Source organism: Schistocerca cancellata, chromosome 9, assembly GCF_023864275.1.
Source record: "Schistocerca cancellata isolate TAMUIC-IGC-003103 chromosome 9, iqSchCanc2.1, whole genome shotgun sequence".
NCBI lineage: Eukaryota > Metazoa > Arthropoda > Insecta > Orthoptera > Acrididae > Schistocerca > Schistocerca cancellata.
The window spans coordinates 226,474,612-226,497,258 of NC_064634.1; the positions used below are offsets into that span (position 1 = coordinate 226,474,612).

At 45.4% G+C, this 22,647-nt stretch overlaps 1 protein-coding gene across 1 annotated transcript in view; it reads left to right on the forward strand.

The window, feature by feature from the left end:
- The window catches only part of LOC126101299 (cyclic nucleotide-gated cation channel alpha-3-like), an 881,849-nt gene that overhangs the window by 354,541 nt on the left and 504,661 nt on the right, over positions 1 to 22,647 (forward strand). The window contains exons 5-6 of the mRNA XM_049911978.1: positions 10,983 to 11,022; positions 11,065 to 11,289. Coding sequence (XP_049767935.1) covers positions 10,983 to 11,022; positions 11,065 to 11,289 — 265 coding nt within the window. The remainder of the gene's footprint in view (positions 1 to 10,982; positions 11,023 to 11,064; positions 11,290 to 22,647) is intronic.

Genomic DNA, 22,647 nt, shown 5'->3' on the forward strand with positions numbered 1-22,647 from the left:
AGTGCCAGTAATACGGCTGACATTTACATTTCTCGCAAATAAGCTACTTGCATGGTAACGTAGTTTTCTGTTCCCTACAGACTTCACTGTGGTGGGTCGCAAACCGTCAGAACGCTTAATGCCGGTAACTGTCCTCGAACCCCGCCATCATGCTGAAGTCCCATACTCCTCGACAGAGCGTAGGGGACGATGCGGGAGTCCGGCACCGCTGTGCTAGGCAAGGTCCTAGTGGAGGTGGTTTGCCATTGCCTTCGTCCAACCGTAATGGGGATGAATGATGATGATGATGATGAAGACGACCAAACAACACCCAGTCATCTCGAAGCAGGTGAAAATCCCTGACACCGCCAAGAATCGAATCTGGGACACTGTACTTGGGAAACGAGAACGCTACTGCGAGACCAGATTGACTGATGTCAGTGCGTGTTTCCATCCAACCGCGATAACTTTTACGCAGGCCGCTGCACAGCTGCCGTTTGAAAGTAAACCTCAGCCATTGTAATAAAGTAAATTGTCCATGACTTGATAGTGACAGGCATACCCGCATGGATACTCAGGGAAAGCAACAATGGTGAGAGGCAAGGGGACGCATCGATATCATGCATCCTGACTGTAGAAGGAAACTGTTATACCCAAGTCGTTGGTAAGGATCACGCTAAACATAGTTTTTAACCAGACATTGAAACAGGTAACCGTATTGTACTGCACAATGAAATTAGCAAGATTTAAATTAAAACATTTACATCCTAAATGAAATGTAAAGTCAGACGTGTTGGGTCTTAATTACAAAAACAGGCACACTTGATATTTGTCGATTACAGCACCATCTACCACAACTGGGAAAAATTGTTTGAATAAACCATAATTTTTTGGCGTAGAATACGGATATGCAATAAAAATGGAGGGTTCCCATTTGAAAATTCAAAGTTCACCCCGCCCACGCAGGAGGTGGTGTAGGAGGTGGCAAGTTATAGCGCAGACAGATGCCCCTTTCAGTAATACTAAATCTCCATCTAGAATTTTTTTTCGTGCGATGCGTCAGTTCCCAGACGTTTAACTGTCTCAAGTTAAGACAAGTACCCTCTATGTGTCTTCGCATCGAATCCGAGACATGCTACACGCGTGAAAAGAAAAGGAGACCGGGCAGGTCAGTCAAAGACCCATACGTTTCTCTAGGTGTCTGTGGTGTGAGACGCACTGTGTCACCTGGCATCATCCTACTGGAATGTGTCATTTGCTGCACTTTTCATGAAGTGTGCGACATCCATGATTACCATTTCTTCCACATATTGACGAGCGCACACTCTTCTTTCATCAATCACAAAATCAGTTCTGTTGTCACGTCCGATAGCTACCCTCACCAGGTTCAAGAGATGTAAAGGTACGGGCTTGAAACTTGATGTTTACTGTGCCGTTTCACCAGATCGTCGATGGGCACATTGACGACGATGTCACTGCCACAAATAGCAGGGTGTTTCATTGCTGAAAAGAACACTGTGTCTTTCAATATCCAAGTTAATCATTGCTCTATATCGCGTTAGTCTTTTTGTGGTGTGGTGTGGTGTGGTGTCGGTAGTATCTGATGCATGGCAACTCGAGATTTCAACTGCGCCTCCAGTAGTTTCTTCCCAATGCTAGATAGTGAAACTCTTTATCGTCCGAATGTGTAAATATTTTGTTGACACCGACATACATAGGAAGAAACGATCACCACGATAAAATAAGGGAAATCAGAGCTAGTACAGAAAGATATAGGTGGTCATTCTTTCCGCGCGCTATACGAGATTAGAATAATAGAGACTTGTGAAGGTGGTTCGATGAACCCACTCCCAGGTACGATTTGCAGAGTATCCATGTAGACGTAGATGTAGATTCAGCTGCCCTGTCTAGAAAGTGCAAGTGAGATTTTCATTAAAAATTACATTGCTACAAGGTTAGTTGAATTGGGCAAACTGAATTTTTTTTACGTATCCTTTGGTTGTACCCATCTCCTCCAAACTGAAGATGCACTGTGCGTTTCCCAGGTTATATAATGTGACGTGTAGCTTTTTTTTTTAATATCCTCCGTCGCCTCTCAAAAAAAACGCAAGCAGTAAACATACAATGTAAAAATAGAAATGCAGTTTTGGTGTTAACGATCATTGTCCAATGACAGACTAGTTCGCGCAGCCTTCAGAAGCGTTGCACAGTAGTTAAGGATACAGGGCACTGTACAAATACATCACTTCATCAAGATGTCTACATTACTAGTAACTGTTGCCTCAGAAATGCCCCAGGTAACGACACTATTCCCGATATCATTATGTCTACTGCAATGTGATCTTCTTACAAGATGTTGATCACAAAACAGTATTAGCGATAAAATGGATTAGGTGTTCATGATTCTTTTGAATAAACTATGTCTTTTTACAGTGCTATTAATGATGGAAATATTTCTGTAGATTAGTACAGGTAATATGACTAGAAAGTGCTTTTGACACTTTCTGAGCAAAAGTGTATTTCAAAGTTAGTTTTCTTATAGATGTGACTCAATTAATTTAACAGTACAAAAATAGAAATGTAGTTTTGGTGTTAATGATCGCATAAATCAGTTACGTTTTGGAGTCTTAATTTACCAATTGTGTTCAATAGGTAATGAAACACACTCTTTTTTCCAGAAATCAGTTTGTTTTTATTCATGATTTGAATACGACATATCATTATCCACCCTTTTGGCTACAAAATCCTATTTATCAACATAATTTCCGTTCTTTGCGGCGGCCTTCACTCAGCTCCCTGAGAGGGCGTGTATGCCCGCATGTCACAACTCCACTGGTCGATATGGGAGCCAATGACTTGCTGCATCATAAAAACTCCCCATTATCGAAGCACTGCTTCCCGAAGAGTGCATCCTTCATAGGGTCAAGCAGATGGAAATCGGTTGGAGCGATATCAGGGCTGTAGGTTGGATGACAGAGGTCTAATGAAGTTTTGTGAGCTCCTCTTAGGTGAGAAGTCTTGGGCAATGCCTTACGTTATTATGGAGAAGAATCCTCGTAACGCGCAGGCGCACTGCCAACCCGTGGTTTAATGTTTGACAATTACCACAGTGCATTATTTAAACAAATACAGTCCTACTACGTAGCTACATAATCTTAGCATAACACACTCCAAAGCACTTGGCTAATATGTACCCTTTAACGCATAGATATGTAAAGCAGATGTCATCCATTTCAGTTTCTTAATAGTATGAAACATCCTGGCAGATTAAAACTGTGTGCCGGGCCGAGACTCGAACTCGGGACCCTTGCTTTTCGAGAGCAAGTTCTCTACCGACGAGCTACCCAAGCACGACTCAGGTCCTGTCCTCACAGCCTTACTTCTGCCAGTACCTCGTCTCCTACCTTCCAAACTTACAGAAGCTCTCCTGCGAACCTTGCAGAACTAGCACTCCTGAAAGAAAGGATATTGCGGAGACATGGCTTAGCCACAGCCTAGGGGATGTTTCCAGAACAGTATATTTGCAAAATTCACGCCCTGTTACGATTTGGCAGTTTCAGTATTTTTTCACATTCTGGCAGAACGATAATAGGTACTAAAGGATTTTTCGTAATTGTTAGTAACCAATTCTTGCTAGTTTCTCACTGTTTTTTGTGTAGAGCGGAACACTATAGTTAGAAATCGTTCTGTAGTCGATAACCTGAATTTGTGTATGGGTGACAGCAGTTAGCTGTTTCCTGTTTTCCAAACTTACTCCATGCACTATGTTCATGATGTTATGTTTCATTATTTTTAACTTCACATCTGATGCCAGTTCGACTTTGTTGATGACGGGAGTCTTCTCCGTTTCACTTTCACAATACTCACATCATCTTCGTAGGCCTTAAAAATTATGTTATGTCTGTGTATGAACAACCCTCACAGCTGATTCTCAAAGTGGCTATCGGCCGTTCAATGGCAGTGTTAAACAAAGCAGTCAACACTGGATAACCTGACTCACTAAAAAATTCAAATGGCTCTGAGCACTGTGGGACTTAACATCTATGGTCATCAGTCCCCTAGAACTCAGAACCACTTAAACCTAACTAACCTAAGCACATCACACAACACCCAGTCATCACGAGGCAGAGAAAATCCCTGACCCCGCCGGGAATCGAACCCGGGAACCCGGGCGCGGGAAGCGAGAACGCTACCGCACGACCACGAGCTGTGGACCTGACTCACTAAACTCGTGAATACAAATTGCCTAGTTAGTTACGATTTTCAATGCACAGTTTTATTTGATTTTTTTAAAATTATATCAATGACGTTGACAAATTGTTGAGGAAAACCTACTGTAAACATTGTGTTGAGAAGGTACTGGTGGCTCACATTATCGAAAACCTTCTCCAAATTAGACGTCATAACACCCCACAGAAGTACTAAAACGTATTCTGTCGCTATGATACGCCTACATTCACAGTTTCAATAATAGATCTTTCACTACCCACACTAGTTTGATATGGATCAGTTACCTCTTGCGTCATCATTTTTGTCTTCAAGCAAGTATGCTCATTATAGTTTTGTGAACAATGTTCAGTACAGCAATTGGTCTTTGGTTTTCTAATTGACAAACTGTGTCGGTGTTTAGAAATTAAAAATGAAATTCCTTCTAGAATGTGCGATATTATAGTTCACTACCGAAAGCCCATCAGGCCCCGGAGATTTAGTTTTAGGACTCTGAACGATTTCAGTTATAAGATCATCGACGTCAGTCTCCAATATAGGACTCCGAGATGTCACAGTTCTAAGTCTGCCTTCACGATATTGTAACAAATTTTCTTGAACTTCGTAATTAACGGCACTGCCGCACTTAAGGTCAGCAAAATGGAAAACATTTCCACTTTAATGTCATTATATGTTGTGAGAACAGTACTGTCACTTCTTTTAGTTTTGTGAATATTTCTCTGTGTCCTCTCTTCCAGTCGCGTATAATATGAAATATCGAAGTTCCTTTACGGAAAACGATATTCTGCTTTCTTGCACAGAGTTGAAAAGGTTCGGTTTCGCTTCAGAGCTACGAAACTTTCACTACCAGATGCATAAATTTGTAGAGGTCCCAGAGACACTGGAAGTAAAATTCGGCTGTTTGCCTGTACCAATAATTCTTGCTGCTTATACTCACTTAATTTTTTCCTTGATTTCGGTTTCACACATTTAAGCCAACAGGTCAAAGCGGAATTATAGAACGGGAACTTACTGTCACACTCCTGGCACATTTAGTTGAAACGTTCGCAGCATTCGACACCTTGCAAGTGTGAGACGTTTAGCATCCATTAACTTCCAGCTCCGTAGGTTCCCTGTTTCTCCATTTTAATTGTGTGGTGTCACCGCCAGACACCACGCTTGCTAGGTGGTAGCCTTTAAATCGGCAGCGGTTCGTTAGTATACGTCGGACCTGCGTGTCGCCACTATCAGTGATTGTAGACAAAGCGCCGCCACACGGCAGGTCTAGTCCAGATAGACTCCCTAGCACTCGCCCAGTTGTACAGCCGACTTTGCTAGCGATGGTTCACTGTCTACATACGCTCTCATTTGCCGAGACGACAGTCTAGCATAGCCTTCAGCTACGTCATTTGCTACGACCTAGCAAGGCGCCATATTCAGTTACTAACAGATAATATTGTGAATCATGTACCGTCAAGAGCGACGTTCATCATTAATGGATTAAAGTTAAGTATCAAACTAATTACGTCCGCTTACTGAATTCTCATTCCTTGTCTTGTTCCAGACCTCACGTCAGTATAGCTGTTCCCTTTTCACGCCAGCCTGCGTGAGCTAAAACGCGTGCATTTCGGCCTCCACTAGTAACACGGTGTTGGCTCTTCTGCCAACACAACATATTGTGCATATAAATGTAGCATGGTTAGTAAATCTGATGGACCAAACTTCCGTTTGCAAGATTTTGGTGTTAGAATTATTAGAAACAAGGCAGTTGCCGATTTTGTACTCCCAAGCGTCAATTAAAATGACGTCATTAACTAAGTATTCTCATTAAGAAGGTGGGTTAAATTAAGGACCTGGCCTCTGGGAATGAAGAAACAGTTAAAAATCACGCATTAAAGTAATATTAGCATGGTAGACTTCAAAGAGGTGGACAAACTCATATTTAAAAGAACTCTGCTCTGTTGTTACGTTTGCTACTATCAGATGGGGCACATGCATTGACGATCTGGGTGTTGCGTGCGGTTCAGGCGATCCCTCTATTATTTATGAGCTTTTATACGTGCTTCACTATTGTACCCTCCTTTAACATAATTGCTGTCTTCAGTTTTCTTCTGGTTCCCGCATTAATTACAGCATTGTACTCACTTATTTCGTAAAGTGCAATCTCTGCTTCTTCTTGAAGTAAATATCAATACCTGCCCCATAGCATGAGTATTGCAAGATGCCTAATTTCAGTAAACTGCAGACGCTGTTTATGTTCGTATATGCAGTTCTGTAAGCTTGAGATGGGTCCTCAATGTTCTGCGTTTAATGTGTTCAACTTCTGCATCACAGGCAGTCAGTATGAAGGCTGCCAATAAGTGTCAGATGTTTACCCGCTCATACCTACTTTTGGAGGAGACAGGTAACGCCTCCGCGAAAATTTAAAGGCTTTTATCTCATTTTCTTGTCCTACGTCGTCTCATTCGTCCATTTCTTTTGAAACTTAGATGTGAACATGCCATTGCTGGTTGTTTGGAGTTCTGCGACACCTTTGTGGGGAGTTACACTTGTGTCATATTATCTTGCGTAGGGGTGAGTACACTATCGTCGACTCAGCTTTGAGCGAGTGCAAGCTCCATGAGGCCCTGAAATTCCTCTGGACATACATTTAAATTATTGTCTATTTGCTCGAGCTCTTCTTGTATTAGTGGAACAATTCCGATCGGTCGTGAAATGGAAACCACTGGGAAAATCCGGTAAATCTTTGCACAGATGGGCTGGGCTGTGTCTCTAGTATGCCCGTCGACCGTGTCGCGTCGCACTTTTCAGTTCTGAGTGAACACTGTGCACGTAAAGATACGTAAGTAATAGCGTCTCCCGCCAAGTATTAGGGCCTGGTTAGAGATTTAGTCTGTGTCATGCAGCCCTCATAACACAACTGTCTAGCAGTTCCTTCTTCATGCCAATTCTCGGCCGCAAACTGCAGGGGCAATGGAGACGCTCCTGCAGCGTTTCCGATGAGAAGTATTTGATCACCCACAATACAGTCCGTAACTGACTCCCCCTGAGTCTCATCTCTGCTCCCAAGAACCGCTGGCTATGAAGACAATTTTTTTTTTTCATAGACAACGTGCTTCAGACCAGTGCAGAGAACAGGCGAAAAGCACAGGTGGCTGCTTTCTACGACGAGGATATTGGAAAGTTAATACAACACTACAACAAAACTCGAAGTTGGAGCGGCGACTATGTAGAGAAGTAGGTGGAAGGTGTACCTAACTGTTGCAAATAATACATTTCTGGTTTTCGCTGTGGTTTCCATTCCGCCACCGATCGGAACTTACTTTCTGGACAACCCTCGTAACTTCACCAGCCGGCAGATGGACCACCACGAAGTGCAATCACGTGATACGCTGAGGCACACCCTGCACTTAATGCAGGGCTGCCCTCCTTACATGACAACAGCTCGGTAGCCACAGATGTCCATACACGACGGAATATGTTAATATCATTTGACTTAAATTTGTTTGCTACCATTCAGTGTAGCAAACGTACATGGTTTCGCTCACTATTGTGGAATATTACCGATCACTATCGTGTAACAAGATACTAAGGCACTTATTTGTTCTTCTGCAATGTCAAATAGTAGTAGAAGGAGCATTTCTATTTGATACCAAATCCGGTATGGGTAACACTAACTTCACCAGTGTTTCCTTCAGAATATTTAAATTTACTTGTTCCTCCACTAAATTAGACAGTTCAATCACATAGGTCGGCACTTAACAGTCTGATATACCAACGCTGCTCACGATCGTCATTCGGTACCAACTATATCATCACAACGTATGTTCACAACTTTTTCAACAAAAGATTTGATTTAATAGCAGTTCGACTGAACAAAGCTACAATCGACGTAAACATCAAGTTGCCTGTATTATTAGGTAGACTTACATTTGTAACTTCTAAGATTCACACAAACATACTGCATAACGTTGCAGTCATCGCTCAGACTTACCATGAGCGAGCGCGACGACCGCGGTGCACAGATGATGTCCACAGACGACCGCCGCCAAAGGCATAGGGTAGGGCGGGGGTAGTTGAGCATAAGGTTAATTTTGCCAATCGAAAAATCTCTGAAAGTATTCCCCGAAAGCTAATGCATCAAACTGCGGAAAGAAGCGGTCATGGGATGGGAACCTATCTCACGACCGCCAGAAGCAACTTGTCGATCTAGTGAAGTACACGCGTGCATTCTTCATTTTGTGATTGAAAAGTAAAATAATCGTAAACCGGAATATTTCTTCTGTACTAGTCAAATTTTATCAGTTATCAAGTGTCAAATTTACATAAATGTAGTACATTTTTGATATGTACAAAAGTTCTGATTATAATTCTAACTGTTGCTTCATAACCACGCTTTTGTTTCAAATTTTTGTGTTGGGGTTATACAGTCTGGAACCGCGCGACCGCTGCGGTCGCAGGTTCGAATCCTGCCTCTGGCATGGATGTGTGTGATGTCATTAGGTTAGTTAGGTATAAGTAGTTCTAAGTTCTAGGGGACTGATGACCTCAGAATTTAAGTCCCATAGGGCGCGGAGCCTCAGCACGCTCTTCAGTCGTGCCTTGACTGCGCTTTCGTGGACTTTTGTAGCTTATGTTTATTTTGTTTGAGGGAAAAAGTGTGAATTCCACCGCCAGAGAATTCGGTGTCAAACGAATGCTTTGACAATAAATTTGAAGAAATTAATTGAAGGTGCTAATTCAAAAATAGTGCAAATGGTTCTAAGCACTATGGGACTTCACATCTGAGGTCATTAGTCCCCTAGACTTAGAAGCAGTTAAACCTAACTATCCAAAGGGCATCACACACATCCACGTCCGAGGCAAGATTCGAACCTGCGACCGTAGAAGAATCGCGGCTCTGGACTGAAGCGCCTAGAACCGCTCGACCACAGCGGCCGGCGGTAGTAATTAATCCTTGGGTTATACAACGCCGAGGCAGGTATTTTCTCCAACGCAAGAGGGCTCTTTAAGATAATACTTGTTACAAATGGCATCAGACTTCCATGGATATTCCCCAAATGACGTTCGTCGCCCTACCTAGGAGTGCCACCGACCGGCCGCTGTGGCCGAGCAGTTCTAGGTTCCGCAATCCAAAAGCGGTGCGATAACGCTGAATGCAGTTACAGTCACACAGTGTCCTTAGAGAAGAGCTGGAACGTCTCGGGTGTGAGCAGCGTCAAAGATTCTCAACAACATCGACCTGTCGCTTATCGCGCTACGAGACGTCATTTGCGACCCTGAAATGTTTGGGAATCAACTCCATAAGGAACGTGATGGTTTCATTGACGCCCTTTATGCCACAGCCTGATGCACTTTCGTGTAGGGTCGCGTGTCAGAAATGTTTTCCTCGGCCACCCACAAGAGGTCGCCGTGATTTTAACGCTGGGAGCCACGGTTCTGGGTTTCATCCGACATGCGTCACGAGAAGGGCTGAAATAAGGCTATGAGGGGCTGCGATAATCCTCCTACCGTGTGGCATGCTAACGTTGCCGCTGAGCCCACGGTGGCACGTGGCAGAATCGTGTTGAAATTGGCGACCAACGTGTCATCTTTAACGCAGCTTGGACGTCAACTGTGAACTCGTGAGCTCAATCCTTCTTTTCACATGCTTCTACACAATACTATTTGAACTGTCGTCGAGCGCTAGGTTTGACGTCGCAGTGCGCTCCGCTTTTGAATTTTTACAGGGAAGATTGTATTCACGTTTGAGCCAAATTTGCAACTTCTGCGTCGCACTCGGAGATAATTACGGGGGTTCGAAAAAGTGATCCTTTAATTCTGCTGACAGAATTTACTGCCTCACGTCTCACGACACGAAAAACTGTAGAAGATGACAGAAACTACTTACGGCACTCTCTTGCGTGTAAAAAGGGTCACAAGATCACAACACCGAACAGGAAGTATTATCTGTTCCTAGTTTCACTATCCTCAGGGTACAACACTCTCCCCTACAGTCGATGGTGAATATTATGTCTTTTAACGATGTGAAATTGCGTATGCTTGTAGGGTCCTTTTCCTAGATTTGACCAGTGCCACCTCCTGTAAGAATATGGACCACCCCATATAGTAGGTATGTTCAAAAGAACAGGTACGAAACAACACTGTAGGGTATAATTGAAATCTTTATTCAGAAGTAATCTTCAGAAGCCTAACCGCCACTAGCCCACTTTTTCACAAACCGAAAATCCCTTTTCCCATGTTTCCTCTGGTTGAGAGGTTTCTTTTATCAGACCAAAAACTTAGAAGTCGCGGGGCGACATGTCTTGGCTGTATGGCAGATGCTCAAGCTGCTCCCAATTGAAGGTGGTCATTATACTTCATGTGACCTTGGAGGCGTATTCACGCGTGTTATTGTGGAGCAGAATCATTTCCTTCATGAGAAGCCCAGGACGTTTGCTCTTCATGGAGTTATGTAGCCTATAGATTGTCTCACAGTACACTTCAGTTCTAATTGTTTTTCCGTAAGCGACGAATTCGATGAGACTCGAATCTCTGACGTTGAAAAAGAATTAGCGTCACCTCTTCTGCTGAGGGCACAGCTTCACATATTTAAGTGGGAGACGGTAACACTACTTTCGCGTTCCTGGATGTCTCACTACTTTATCCCAAAGCGGCACATGCAAATTCCGACCCGTTTGCTTATTACGACGCTTCGTACCTTTTCATTTGAACGCCCGCTGTAGTGCATTGCGTAGCGCAGTCGGCGCCGCCGGCTGGCCGGTGGTTCGCGCGCCTCCCCCGCTCCTCTGCCGCAGGAGACGGTGGACACGGGCGACGACGGCGACGGCGGCTCCAGCCCGACGGGCAACGCGACGCCGACGCGGCGGCGGCGGCGGCGGCGCGGCCAGCAGCGCCTGCCGCGCACCGTCGTCAACCCGGACGAGAACTTCTACTTCTACTGGCTGATGCTGCTCACCGTCTGCGTGCTCTACAACCTGTGGACGCTCATCGTGCGGCAGAGCTTCCCCGAGCTGCAGCAGCGCGCGCCCGCCTTCTGGCTCTCCTGCGACTCCATTAGCGACGCCGTCTTCCTGCTCGACGTCGCCGTCCAGTTCCGCACAGGTCAGACACGTCGCTTAAACCACCTTTGTTTTACACTGAAGTGACAAAAGCCTTCTAATATCGTGTCGAACTTGTCTTTTGTCCGGCGTAGTGCAGCAAATCGACTTGACGTAGACTCAGCATGACGCTGGAAGTCCCCTGCAGAATATTGAGCCTGCTGCCTCCGTAGCCTACAATCGACTGCAAAATTAATGAACTTGGTGATAAACTCACTGCCCTCTATGACAAACGTGCACCTGTGCGCACAATCCGTGTAAGAAAATCTCCTGCTCCATGGCTGACAGCTGAATTACGTCAAATGATGACTAATAGGGATGCTGCCCACAGGCGTTTCAAGGCAGATCCGAAACCCAAGCGTTTCGAAGAATATAGAAAGCTACGGAACAGAGTGAAACAATGCATTCGCAGTGCTAAAATCAGGCACGCTCGCACCCTTGTATGCAGCGATCTGACGCCCACGACTCTATGGAAGAATCTCCGTAGCTTGGGGGTCGGAAAGGCAAAATTGGAAACTACTTTTCATGTGTCAGCTAACGAATTAAATGAATTCTTCTCTGCACCTCTGGATACCAGCACGGCTGATAATTACCGTCCACAAGAATCCCCAAGCAGGATAACTAACAACGATACCTTCCATCTAAAACATGTAACAACAAATACGGCAAGAAAAGCAATAGGCAACGACAGTATCGGTATAACCATGATTAAGAATGTTGCCGATATCTTAGTACATGTCTTAACTGACATATTTAATTTTTCCCTCGTGAACGGAATATATCCCACTGCATGGAAAAGAAGCATACTTCGACCCATCCCTAAGATCGAAAACCCGCAACTGCCTAGTGATTACCGACCAATTAGCATACTGCCTGCTCTTTCCAAAGCACTTGAATATATTGTTCATGACCAAATCACTGAACACTTGCATGAATTCAGCCTATATGACAAATTTCAATCCGGTTTCCGTAAACATCACAGCACAAACACTGCTCTAATTAAAGTAACTGATGACGTGAATATGCCATCGACAATCGAAAGGCAACAATATTGACGCTACTGGACTTCAGCAAAGCTTTTGACACTGTTAACTTTGACATATTGCTCAGAAAAATGCAACAGCTTAATTTCTCTGATAGTGCAATGAGATGGTTTGAAAGCTACTTAAAAGACAGACAGCAATGTGTTGTCTGCGTAAATGAAAAATCTTCCTGGAAACATGTTTCCTCGGGAGTGCCACAAGGATCAGTCTTAGGACCACTTTTATTTTCTTTATATGTCAACGATATTTCGTCGGTTCTGTCCTCCTGTAAATATCATTTCTATGCCGACGACCTCCAGCTCTACCTAAGCGTCAGACCTGAAGATGTAAACACTGCAATCGCTCAGATGAATGATGATCTGTCTTCAGTAGTGACATGGGTGAAAAACCTGGGGCTTAAACTAAATGCAAAAAAGACGCAAGTAATCTTAATTGCCCATCAGAAATTAATAAGTTCAGATTTCCGCGAACGGCTACCTCCTATTCTGCTCGACGGTACTCCAATACCATATCAGAAAACAATGAAGAACTTGGGTGCAACTTTGGATGAGCATCTCAACTGGGCGGAGAATACAGTCGCAGTGTGCCGAAAGACGTCTGCTTGACTCTATGCTCTCAAAAAGTTTCGGAACATATTTCCACAGGACTTGAAACCCCAGCTCGTGCAAGCACTCGTTCTACCGAACCTTCACTATTGTGATGTGATTCAACAAGGCATGAGTAGTGAAAACAAAAGACGGTTAGAACTAACCATGAATGCCTGTGTGCGTTACACCTGCAACATTCGCCGATATGATCATGTTAGTGCTTCATACTCCGAGCTAGGGTGGCTGCGGCCGGACAAATTGCGTGACTACCACACTCTATGTCTACTTCACCGACTCCTCGTCGCGCAAGCACCCCAGTACCTTGCTTCAGAGATTAAAAACCTGTCATGCCATCATAATCGAAACACGAGGTCACTCTTATTTGGTATCCTAACTATGCCCACTCACAAAACAAAAACTTGTGCAAACTCCTTCTCAGTTGCCGCTGTCCGCCTCTGGAACAAACTGCCCCTTACCTTGCGCAAAATTCAATCTCCTGCTGCATTTAAGAAGAAGTTGAAGCAATTCCTATTATCATCCTCATAAAGTTCTCCACAAATTTAATGTACAAGGCCAATCCTCTCATCTGTCAAATAGCAAAGCTAGCGTCTCCTATCTTGCTCCTGAGATGCCTTCCTCTTCATCTATCTCTATTAGCTACGCAATCTTCTTTTCCTTTATATTTCCTTAATTATGTTTCATCATGTCTCTCTATTCTTCTCCTCCTTCACCATGAGTCTCCCTCATACTCCCTGCCGCCAGCACTCCTATCTAAAATCTCGTCTCTTCATTAATGTCTAATTATAACAGTTCTTATGATCTACGAATATAAACTCTATATGTATGTATTTTTCCAGGTGTACCTTTCTAATTGTTTATTGCACTTTTTGTACTAGATGTAGTTTAACATGCCTACTAAAACATATGAATGTAAAATTAGTAGAATGCCTGGTTAGATGTAAGAGAGGGCCTGATGGCCTTAATCTTGCCAGGTTAAATAAATAAATAAATTCGCAAGCGTAGCCAGTGCAGGATTTTTTGCGCGAATGATCTCTAGATTATGTCCCACGGCCGGCTCTGTCCGTATATTTCGCAAACATGGTGTAAAGACGATTTTCAAACCGACAAGGAAGATCAAAGAGTGTCTTAGATCGGCGACGGAGAAAAGGGACCCACTTACAATGTCGGAAATACACTCCTGGAAATTGAAATAAGAACACCGTGAATTCATTGTCCCAGGAAGGGGAAACTTTATTGACACATTCCTGGGGTCAGATACATCACATGATCACACTGACAGAACCACAGGCACATAGACACAGGCAACAGAGCATGCACAATGTCGGCACTAGTACAGTGTATATCCACCTTTCGCAGCAATGCAGGCTGCTATTCTCCCATGGAGACGATCGTAGAGATGCTGGATGTAGTCCTGTGGAACGGCTTGCCATGCCATTTCCACCTGGCGCCTCAGTTGGACCAGCGTTCGTGCTGGACGTGCAGACCGCGTGAGACGACGCTTCATCCAGTCCCAAACATGCTCAATGGGGGACAGATCCGGAGATCTTGCTGGCCAGGGTAGTTGACTTACACCTTCTAGAGCACGTTGGGTGGCACGGGATACATGCGGACGTGCATTGTCCTGTTGGAACAGCAAGTTCCCTTGCCGGTCTAGGAATGGTAGAACGATGGGTTCGATGACGGTTTGGATGTACCGTGCACTATTCAGTGTCCCCTCGACGATCACCAGTGGTGTACGGCCAGTGTAGGAGATCGCTCCCCACACCATGATGCCGGGTGTTGGCCCTGTGTGCCTCGGTCATATGCAGTCCTGATTGTGGCGCTCACCTGCACGGCGCCAAACACGCATACGACCATCATTGGCACCAAGGCAGAAGCGACTCTCATCGCTGAAGACGACACGTCTCCATTCGTCCCTCAATTCACGCCTGTCGCGACACCACTGGAGGCGGGCTGCACGATGTTGGGGCGTGAGCGGAAGACGGCCTAACGGTGTGCGGGACCGTAGCCTAGCTTCATGGAGACGGTTGCGAATGGTCCTCGCCGATACCCCAGGAGCAACAGTGTCCCTAATTTGCTGGGAAGTGGTGGTGCGGTCCCCTACGGCACTGCGTAGGATCCTACGGTCTTGGCGTGCATCCGTGCGTCGCTGCGGTGCGGTCCCAGGTCGACGGGCACGTGCACCTTCCGCCGACCACTGGCGACAACATCGATGTACTGTGGAGACCTCACGCCCCACGTGTTGAGCAATTCGGCGGTACGTCCACCCGGCCTCCCGCATGCCCACTATACGCCCTCGCTCAAAGTCCGTCAACTGCACATACGGTTCACGTCCACGCTGTCGCGGCATGCTACCAGTGTTAAAGACTGCGATGGAGCTCCGTATGCCACGGCAAACTGGCTGACACTGACGGCGGCGGTGTACAAATGCTGCGCAGCTAGCGCCATTCGACGGCCAACACCGTGGTTCCTGGTGTGTCCGCTGTGCCGTGCGTGTGATCATTGCTTGTACAGCCCTCTCGCAGTGTCCGGAGCAAGTATGGTGGATCTGACACACCGGTATCAATGTGTTCTTTTTTCCATTTCCAGGAGTGTATAACGTATACCATGCACATGCGGAAACGTTTATGTCGGAATGACTGGACTATCCATTAACACCAGGATCAAAGAGCATAAGTGACATTGCAGGTTGGGGCAGGTGGAGAAATCGGCCGTGGCAGAGCACGCACTGAGTGAGACCGACCACCTAATAAAATTCGCCGACGCGGAAGTTCTGGCTGTAGAGAAGCACTATCACACGCACTTGTTCAGAGAAGCTGTAGAAATACAAAAAGACGCGAACAGTTTCAATAAGAAAGAGGAAAGCCTTAAGGTAAACGGATCCTAGCTTCCCGTACTGCAGCGAACGACCGTCGCAGGAAGCAAGAGGAGAACCGCACCGGAAATGACCGCGGTGAAGCCCTCGGACGTTGGCGCGCCAGGTACACAGAGTCTGCGGCCGCGAGCTCGGCTCCAGTTCACCACCGGCAATGGAGGGTGAAGCTTTGACAATGCGAGCCACTCGTGCCGGCGAAACGTCAGTAAAATCATTAGATGAACGTCGGCCGAAGAACCCGAGACAGAAGCCAATGGGCAGTTTGTCCAGTCACTTTGTTCATTTCCCTTTTTTGTATGCAGCGGAATGTGAAAATCACGTGTAAGTTGGTACAACTACTTTCAGCTCAGCTTTTTGAGTCTCATGGAAGCCCATAAACAGCTGCACTCCGTTGAGGCCACGCTCCTTCACCTCAGCCATATGAGTCTAATGGGCGTCTCAAGATACACTCCTAACATATATTACTACCTGTTTCAAAACTTCGCTCTCTATTAAGTATCGTGAAAACCGTTGACTGTCATTATTGAATTCCGTGTGCAAGGTATTCTAAATGTATTCTAATAAGTTAGCTCCTGTAGCAAATGCTTGAACATTTTCAGTTGGTAGCTTCGTTTTCTTCATCATCTGCTTGCGGATTTCCAATTTTCATCATCCTGTCCTTGATATTTTCCGTAAAGGCATACGATATGTAGATTGCTTAGGTATCCTGACCTTCGATATAGGCATAACGTATTTCTTCCATTCTTTTATGTTTTGTGCAGTTTTCCCTGTTATACACTCCTGGAAATGGAAAAAAGAACACATTACACCGGTGTGTCAGGCCCACCATACTTGCTCCGGACACTGCGAGAGGGCTGTACAAGCAATGATCACACGCACGGCACAGCGGACACACCAGGAACCGCGGTGTTGGCCGTCGAATGGCGCTAGCTGCGCAGCATTTGTGCACCGCCGCCGTCAGTGTCAGCCAGTTTGCCGTGGCATACGGAGCTCCATCGCAGTCTTTAACACTGGTAGCATGCCGCGACAGCGTGGACGTGAACCGTACGTGCAGTTGACGGACTTTGAGCGAGGGCGTATAGTGGGCATGCGGGAGGCCGGGTGGACGTACCGCCGAATTGCTCAACACGTGGGGCGTGAGGTCTCCACAGTACATCGATGTTGTCGCCAGTGGTCGGCGGAAGGTGCACGTGCCCGTCGACCTGGGACCGGACCGCAGCGACGCACGGATGCACGCCAAGACCGTAGGATCCTACGCAGTGCCGTAGGGGACCGCACCGCCACTTCCCAGCAAATTAGGGACATTGTTGCTCCTGGGGTATCGGCGAGGACCATTCGCAACCGTCTCCATGAAGCTGGGCTACGGTCCCGCACACCGTTAGGCCGTCTTCCGCTCACGCCCCAACATCGTGCAGCCCGCCTCCAGTGGTGCGCGACAGGCGTGAATGGAGGGACGAATGGAGACGTGTCGTCTTCAGCGATGTGAGTCGCTTCTGCCTTGGTGCCAATGATGGTCGTATGCGTGTTTGGCGCCGTGCAGGTGAGCGCCACAATCAGGACTGCATACGACCGAGGCACACAGGGCCAACACCCGGCATCAAGGTGTGGGGAGCGATCTCCTACACTGGCCGTACACCACTGGTGATCGTCGAGGGGACACTGAATAGTGCACGGTACATCCAAACCGTCATCGAACCCATCGTTCTACCATTCCTAGACCGGCAAGGGAACTTGCTGTTCCAACAGGACAATGCACGTCCGCACGTATCCCGTGCCACCCAACGTGCTCTAGAAGGTGTAAGTCAACTATCCTGGCCAGCAAGATCTCCGGATCTGTCCCCCATTGAGCATGTTTGGGACCGGATGAAGCGTCGTCTCACGCGGTCTGCACGTCCAGCACGAACGCTGGTCCAACTGAGGCGCCAGGTGGAAATGGCATGGCAAGCCGTTCCACAGGACTACATCCAGCATCTCTACGATCGTCTCCATGGGAGAATAGCAGCCTGCATTGCTGCGAAAGGTGGATATACACTGTACTAGTGCCGACATTGTGCATGCTCTGTTGCCTGTGTCTATGTGCCTGTGGTTCTGTCAGTGTGATCATGTGATGTATCTGACCCCAGGAATGTGTCAATAAAGTTTCCCCTTTCTGGGACAATGAATTCACGGTGTTCTTATTTCAATTTCCAGGAGTGTAGATTTCACACCTAATTGTGCTCTCACTTAGATATTCCTAATTTTTATCTTTCATGATTAAACCTTTTGACAGGTCTAAACCGTTATCTATGTGATGTTTCCAGATCCGTATCTTTTTTCTAGAGACAAAAATTAAGCTTATTTTATAATAGAGGGAACTGCCCTTAATTCCTAAAATTTCTTCTCTCTTACTTTCCATTTAATGGTTCAAATAGTTTTCCCACACTTTTTTCATAGGTGCTCATTCAGGTGGATTATTATCTTACCCTCCACATACGTTACGTGGCACCCAAAGTACTCATAATCTGAAATTAGATGCAATGCTTTACCACCGATATCATCGTTGTGGTATACAGTACAAAGATTGGTTCGCTTCACCTCCCGTCTATCCTGTGCTAGTATCTTCATCTCTGCATAACTACTCCAACCTACTAACATTTTAACCTGATTACTTTAGTCAAGACGTGGTCTGCCTCTAAACTTTTGACCACTTCGCACTTTCCCCATTTACCAAAATGACTGTTCCTTGATGCCTCAACTTGTGCCATAAATGTTTTTCTTCCCATTTCGAATCAGAACCTTCTCACTAGTTATCCTATCTGCCTATCTAATGTTCAGCGTTCTCCTATAGCACCACATTTCAAAAGATATTATCTTTTTGTGTGAACTGTTGATCTTCCATCTTTCATTTCGCTATAGCACTGCATTCCAGGCAAATACTTTCTAGCACTTACTTTCGTATTTAAAGTTAACAAATGTCTCTTCATCAAATATTCTTACCTTGCTATGTCACCCAATTACTTTACTGTCCAAATAATGGAACGCGTCCACTGCCTTCTCGTTTCCTAATGATTGACTCAGTATCGCCTGACGTAATACAACTGTGTTGCATTACCCTTGTTAAAAAAAAATGGCTCTGAGCACTATGGGACTTAACTTCTGAGGTAATCAGTCCCCTAGAACTTAAACTACTTAAATCTAACATAAGGACATCACACACATCCATGCCCGAGGCAGGATTCGAACCTGCGACTGTAGCGGTCGCGCGGATCCAGACTGTAGCGCCTAGAACCGCTCGGCCACTCTGACCGGCTTACCCTTGTTCATTTCATCGATTTTATTCTATACTCTTTTCAAGACACCATCAATCCGTTTAACACATCTTCCATGTTCTTTGACGCCTGTGACTAAAGTACAGTGTCATCGGCGAATCTAAAGGTTTTAATTAATTCTCCGTCAACTTTAGTTTCTTTTCGAAAGTAATTTTTGGTTTCTTCGCAGTTTGTACGATGTACAGACTGAATAACGTCAGGGATAAGCTACATTCCAGTCTCTCTCTCTCTCTCTCTCTCTCTCTCTCTTCCCAACTACTTCGACTCTTATGAGTACAGTCTGATTCCTGTACAAATTGTAGATAACTTTTCAGTCCCTCAGTTTAATCCATCCCACATTTAAAATTTCAAAGAGTGTATTCCAATCACCACTTCAAAAAGTTTTCTCTATAGCTACGAAAGGTACAAATGTTACTTTTCTTCAGTTTATGTTCGAAAACATTACGTAAGGACAGCATTGCCTCACGAGTTCCTTCTTCTCTCAGGGACCCAAACTGATCTTCCGCGAGATCGGGTTCAGTCAGTCCTTCCACTTTTCTATAATTCCTGACAATGTCTTACAACAACGGCTTGTTAATATCTATCAACGACTACCGTCTTAGGAACTGGGATTATTACGCGATTAATGATGTCTGAGGGTGTTTCTATTGTGTCATAGATCTGGAATACCAGGTGGAATGACAAGAATAAAAATTCTGAGGGAATATCATTTACCCCAGGAGAATTGTTTCGACTTAGTCTGTCCTGCTCTTTCAAATTCTTCTCGCAATGTCAGATCACCCATCCCATCATAGTAAGTTTTCCTTCTACAATATTGCCTTTAGACCTTTTCTCTTACACAGACGAATTATATATTCCTTCCCTCATCCAACCGAGGTCATTTAAGAAATATCACGAACACATTACCCAGACCATAACGCTCCCTCCTCGGGCCTGGACCTGCCTACTTTCTGCCGTTTCAAGCTTTACACGAAAACGACCATTCTGTCCGACGGAGCATCAAGTGTGAGTCATGTAACAAGGCCACATGTCGCTATTCAGTGGACATCTGTGGTACTGGCGTGCAAATGCCAGACTTCGTCGTCGATGAACGGCAGTCAGCGTGGTTGCATGAATCAGGCTCCTGCCGCAAAAGCCTATTTGTTGGACGGTCATAGAGGTGATACTGTTGGTAGACCCTTGGCTCATCTGGGCGGTCAGTTAGTCAACAGTTCGCCTGTACACATCTCTGCAGCCGTCGTTCACCTCTGTCATATCAGGCCCGTTATGCAGCCCGTTATGCCTCGGCTCCGACTTTGGTAGCGTCAATTTGCCATCCACGGTACACTTTTCCCTCGGCGGCACCCGAACTCTTTAAGATCTTAACTCTGTGTGAAATGCTTCCACCCACTGCCCGAAGGACAATGATAACGTTGTTTCTGATGTCAGATAAATCGCTCCACTTCCGCATTACTAGATCAACGACACTGTTGTAGGCGTCCCCTAGACACGCTACGTTTACCTTCCACGGTTAGTGCTACCACGTGCTGTCTGTGGGAGGTTATTGCACGTAGACGTGGAACATAGGTCATGGTTACATCAATGTGACTGGACTGTGTATCAATATATATTTTCTCCAAATTTGAGTAAATGTGACTTTATCTTTCTTATAGTCATGCATGCTTTAAGCCTTGCTTTGTGTTTTAACTATTTTTGCCTTATCTTTTTGTACACTATGTCGATCACATTTTTAGACGGTGTATCGCTTATTTCCTGCTTTTCTACGAGTGCTGTATTATTCCTCGGCCGCGAATTTGAAACCACGGTGAAGACTAAAATTTTTTTCTTTGCAACATTTAGTTATACTTGCAGTTACTTCCAAACATAGTCCCCCCTCCTACTTAAACATTTGTCCTAGCGTGATACACCTTTCCAATACCCTCGTTATACAAGGAAGGGGCATGTGTGTCTAGTGAGTTCTCTACGCCAGTCTGCAACTCCTTATCTGTGCCAAAATGATATCGTCCTACACAGTGTGTCATTTGAGTAAATAGACGAAAATCAGACGGAGCCAAATCCGGGCTGTGTGCTGGGTAATCAGGCGCTTCTCATCCAAAACGCTGCGGGAGCGTCTTTCTTTGCAGCTGCAGTCTACGGTCGAGCATTGTCATGGACAAGGACAATTCCTGATGACAACATTCCTCTTCCCTTGTTCAGAATTGCCCTCCGCTGACACTGGAGAATTACGCTGCATGAGGCTTCAGTGACGGTCGTTTCACGTTCCATGAATTCCACGAACTTAACTCCTTTTCGGTCCAGCACGGTAGCTATACGTTTTTTGCTGTAGTGGTTTCGCTTGCAGTTGTTTAGTGTACTCGAGAATAAGAACACGTCCACTGTTTTGACTGCATAGAGTTTGCGATAATGTCTCTCACTCACGATGGTATGGAGAAGGAAATTAAATTTGCTAAGACCAACACAGAAACACTGATCTACTGGTGGAACAATATCATTGGTTGACACCTTCCCTGACCGCTTGTATCATGAACATCTGTACATCCTGCTTCCAAGTTCCTGCACCAATGCCGTACTTCTTTGTCATTCATAAAAGTTTCACTACATACATTACTCATTCGTCTATAAATATGCGCTGCATTAAACGTCTCAGAATGAAGAAATCGAATGGCAGCACGCACTTCATACTTGGCGCGAGACATCATTCTCCCTGCGCTTTCGGAACTGATTAGTACAGCGTGACGCCATAGATTGGTATACTAGAGACACTGCTCAATACATCTGCGCTGAGCTTAATCGGAGTTTAACTGTGGTTTTAATATCGCGACGCAACGGCCTTGCTGCAGTGGATGCGCCGGTTCCCGTCAGATCACTGAAGTGTTGTTGGACGTGACCGGCAGTTGGATGGGTGACCACCCAGGCCGCTATGCGCTGTTGCCATTCTGCGGGGTGCACTCAGTCTCGTGATGCCAACTGAGGAGCTAGTCGAGCGAATAGTAGCGGCTCTGGGCAAAGAAAACCATCATAACGACCAGGAGAGCGGTGTGCCGACCACACGCCCCTCCTACCCGAATCCTCAACTGAGGATGACACGGCTGTCGGATGGTTCCGATGGGCCACTTGTGGCCGGAAGACGGTGTGCATACATTTAATGTCGCGACCTACTGGACCTTCGAATAAAAACATTGTTGCCCTCGTTCGTTTTGACAGTTAAAATCAGCACCTCCTGTCTTTTTCAGGGGCTTCAACTCCGCTTTATGTTTATGCCCATTTGATTCTCTTTTACCTTCATTATTACATTTTTGAAAGGTAATCATTTGTCTTGTATTATATGCCTCTGTTTCAGTCAATTATTGTCCAAAGCTCCCTCTGATACTCTTAACAATCTCTGTTTCTCTTACCTTATCCACGTTTCATCTTCTTAGCTTTGTATCCTTTTCTGTTTCGTAAGATTTAACCAGCAGTTCTTAACCAATACCTTATCATCAGAAACCTAATCTGCATAATGTTTTGCACTCTAAAATTTGGTTCTGA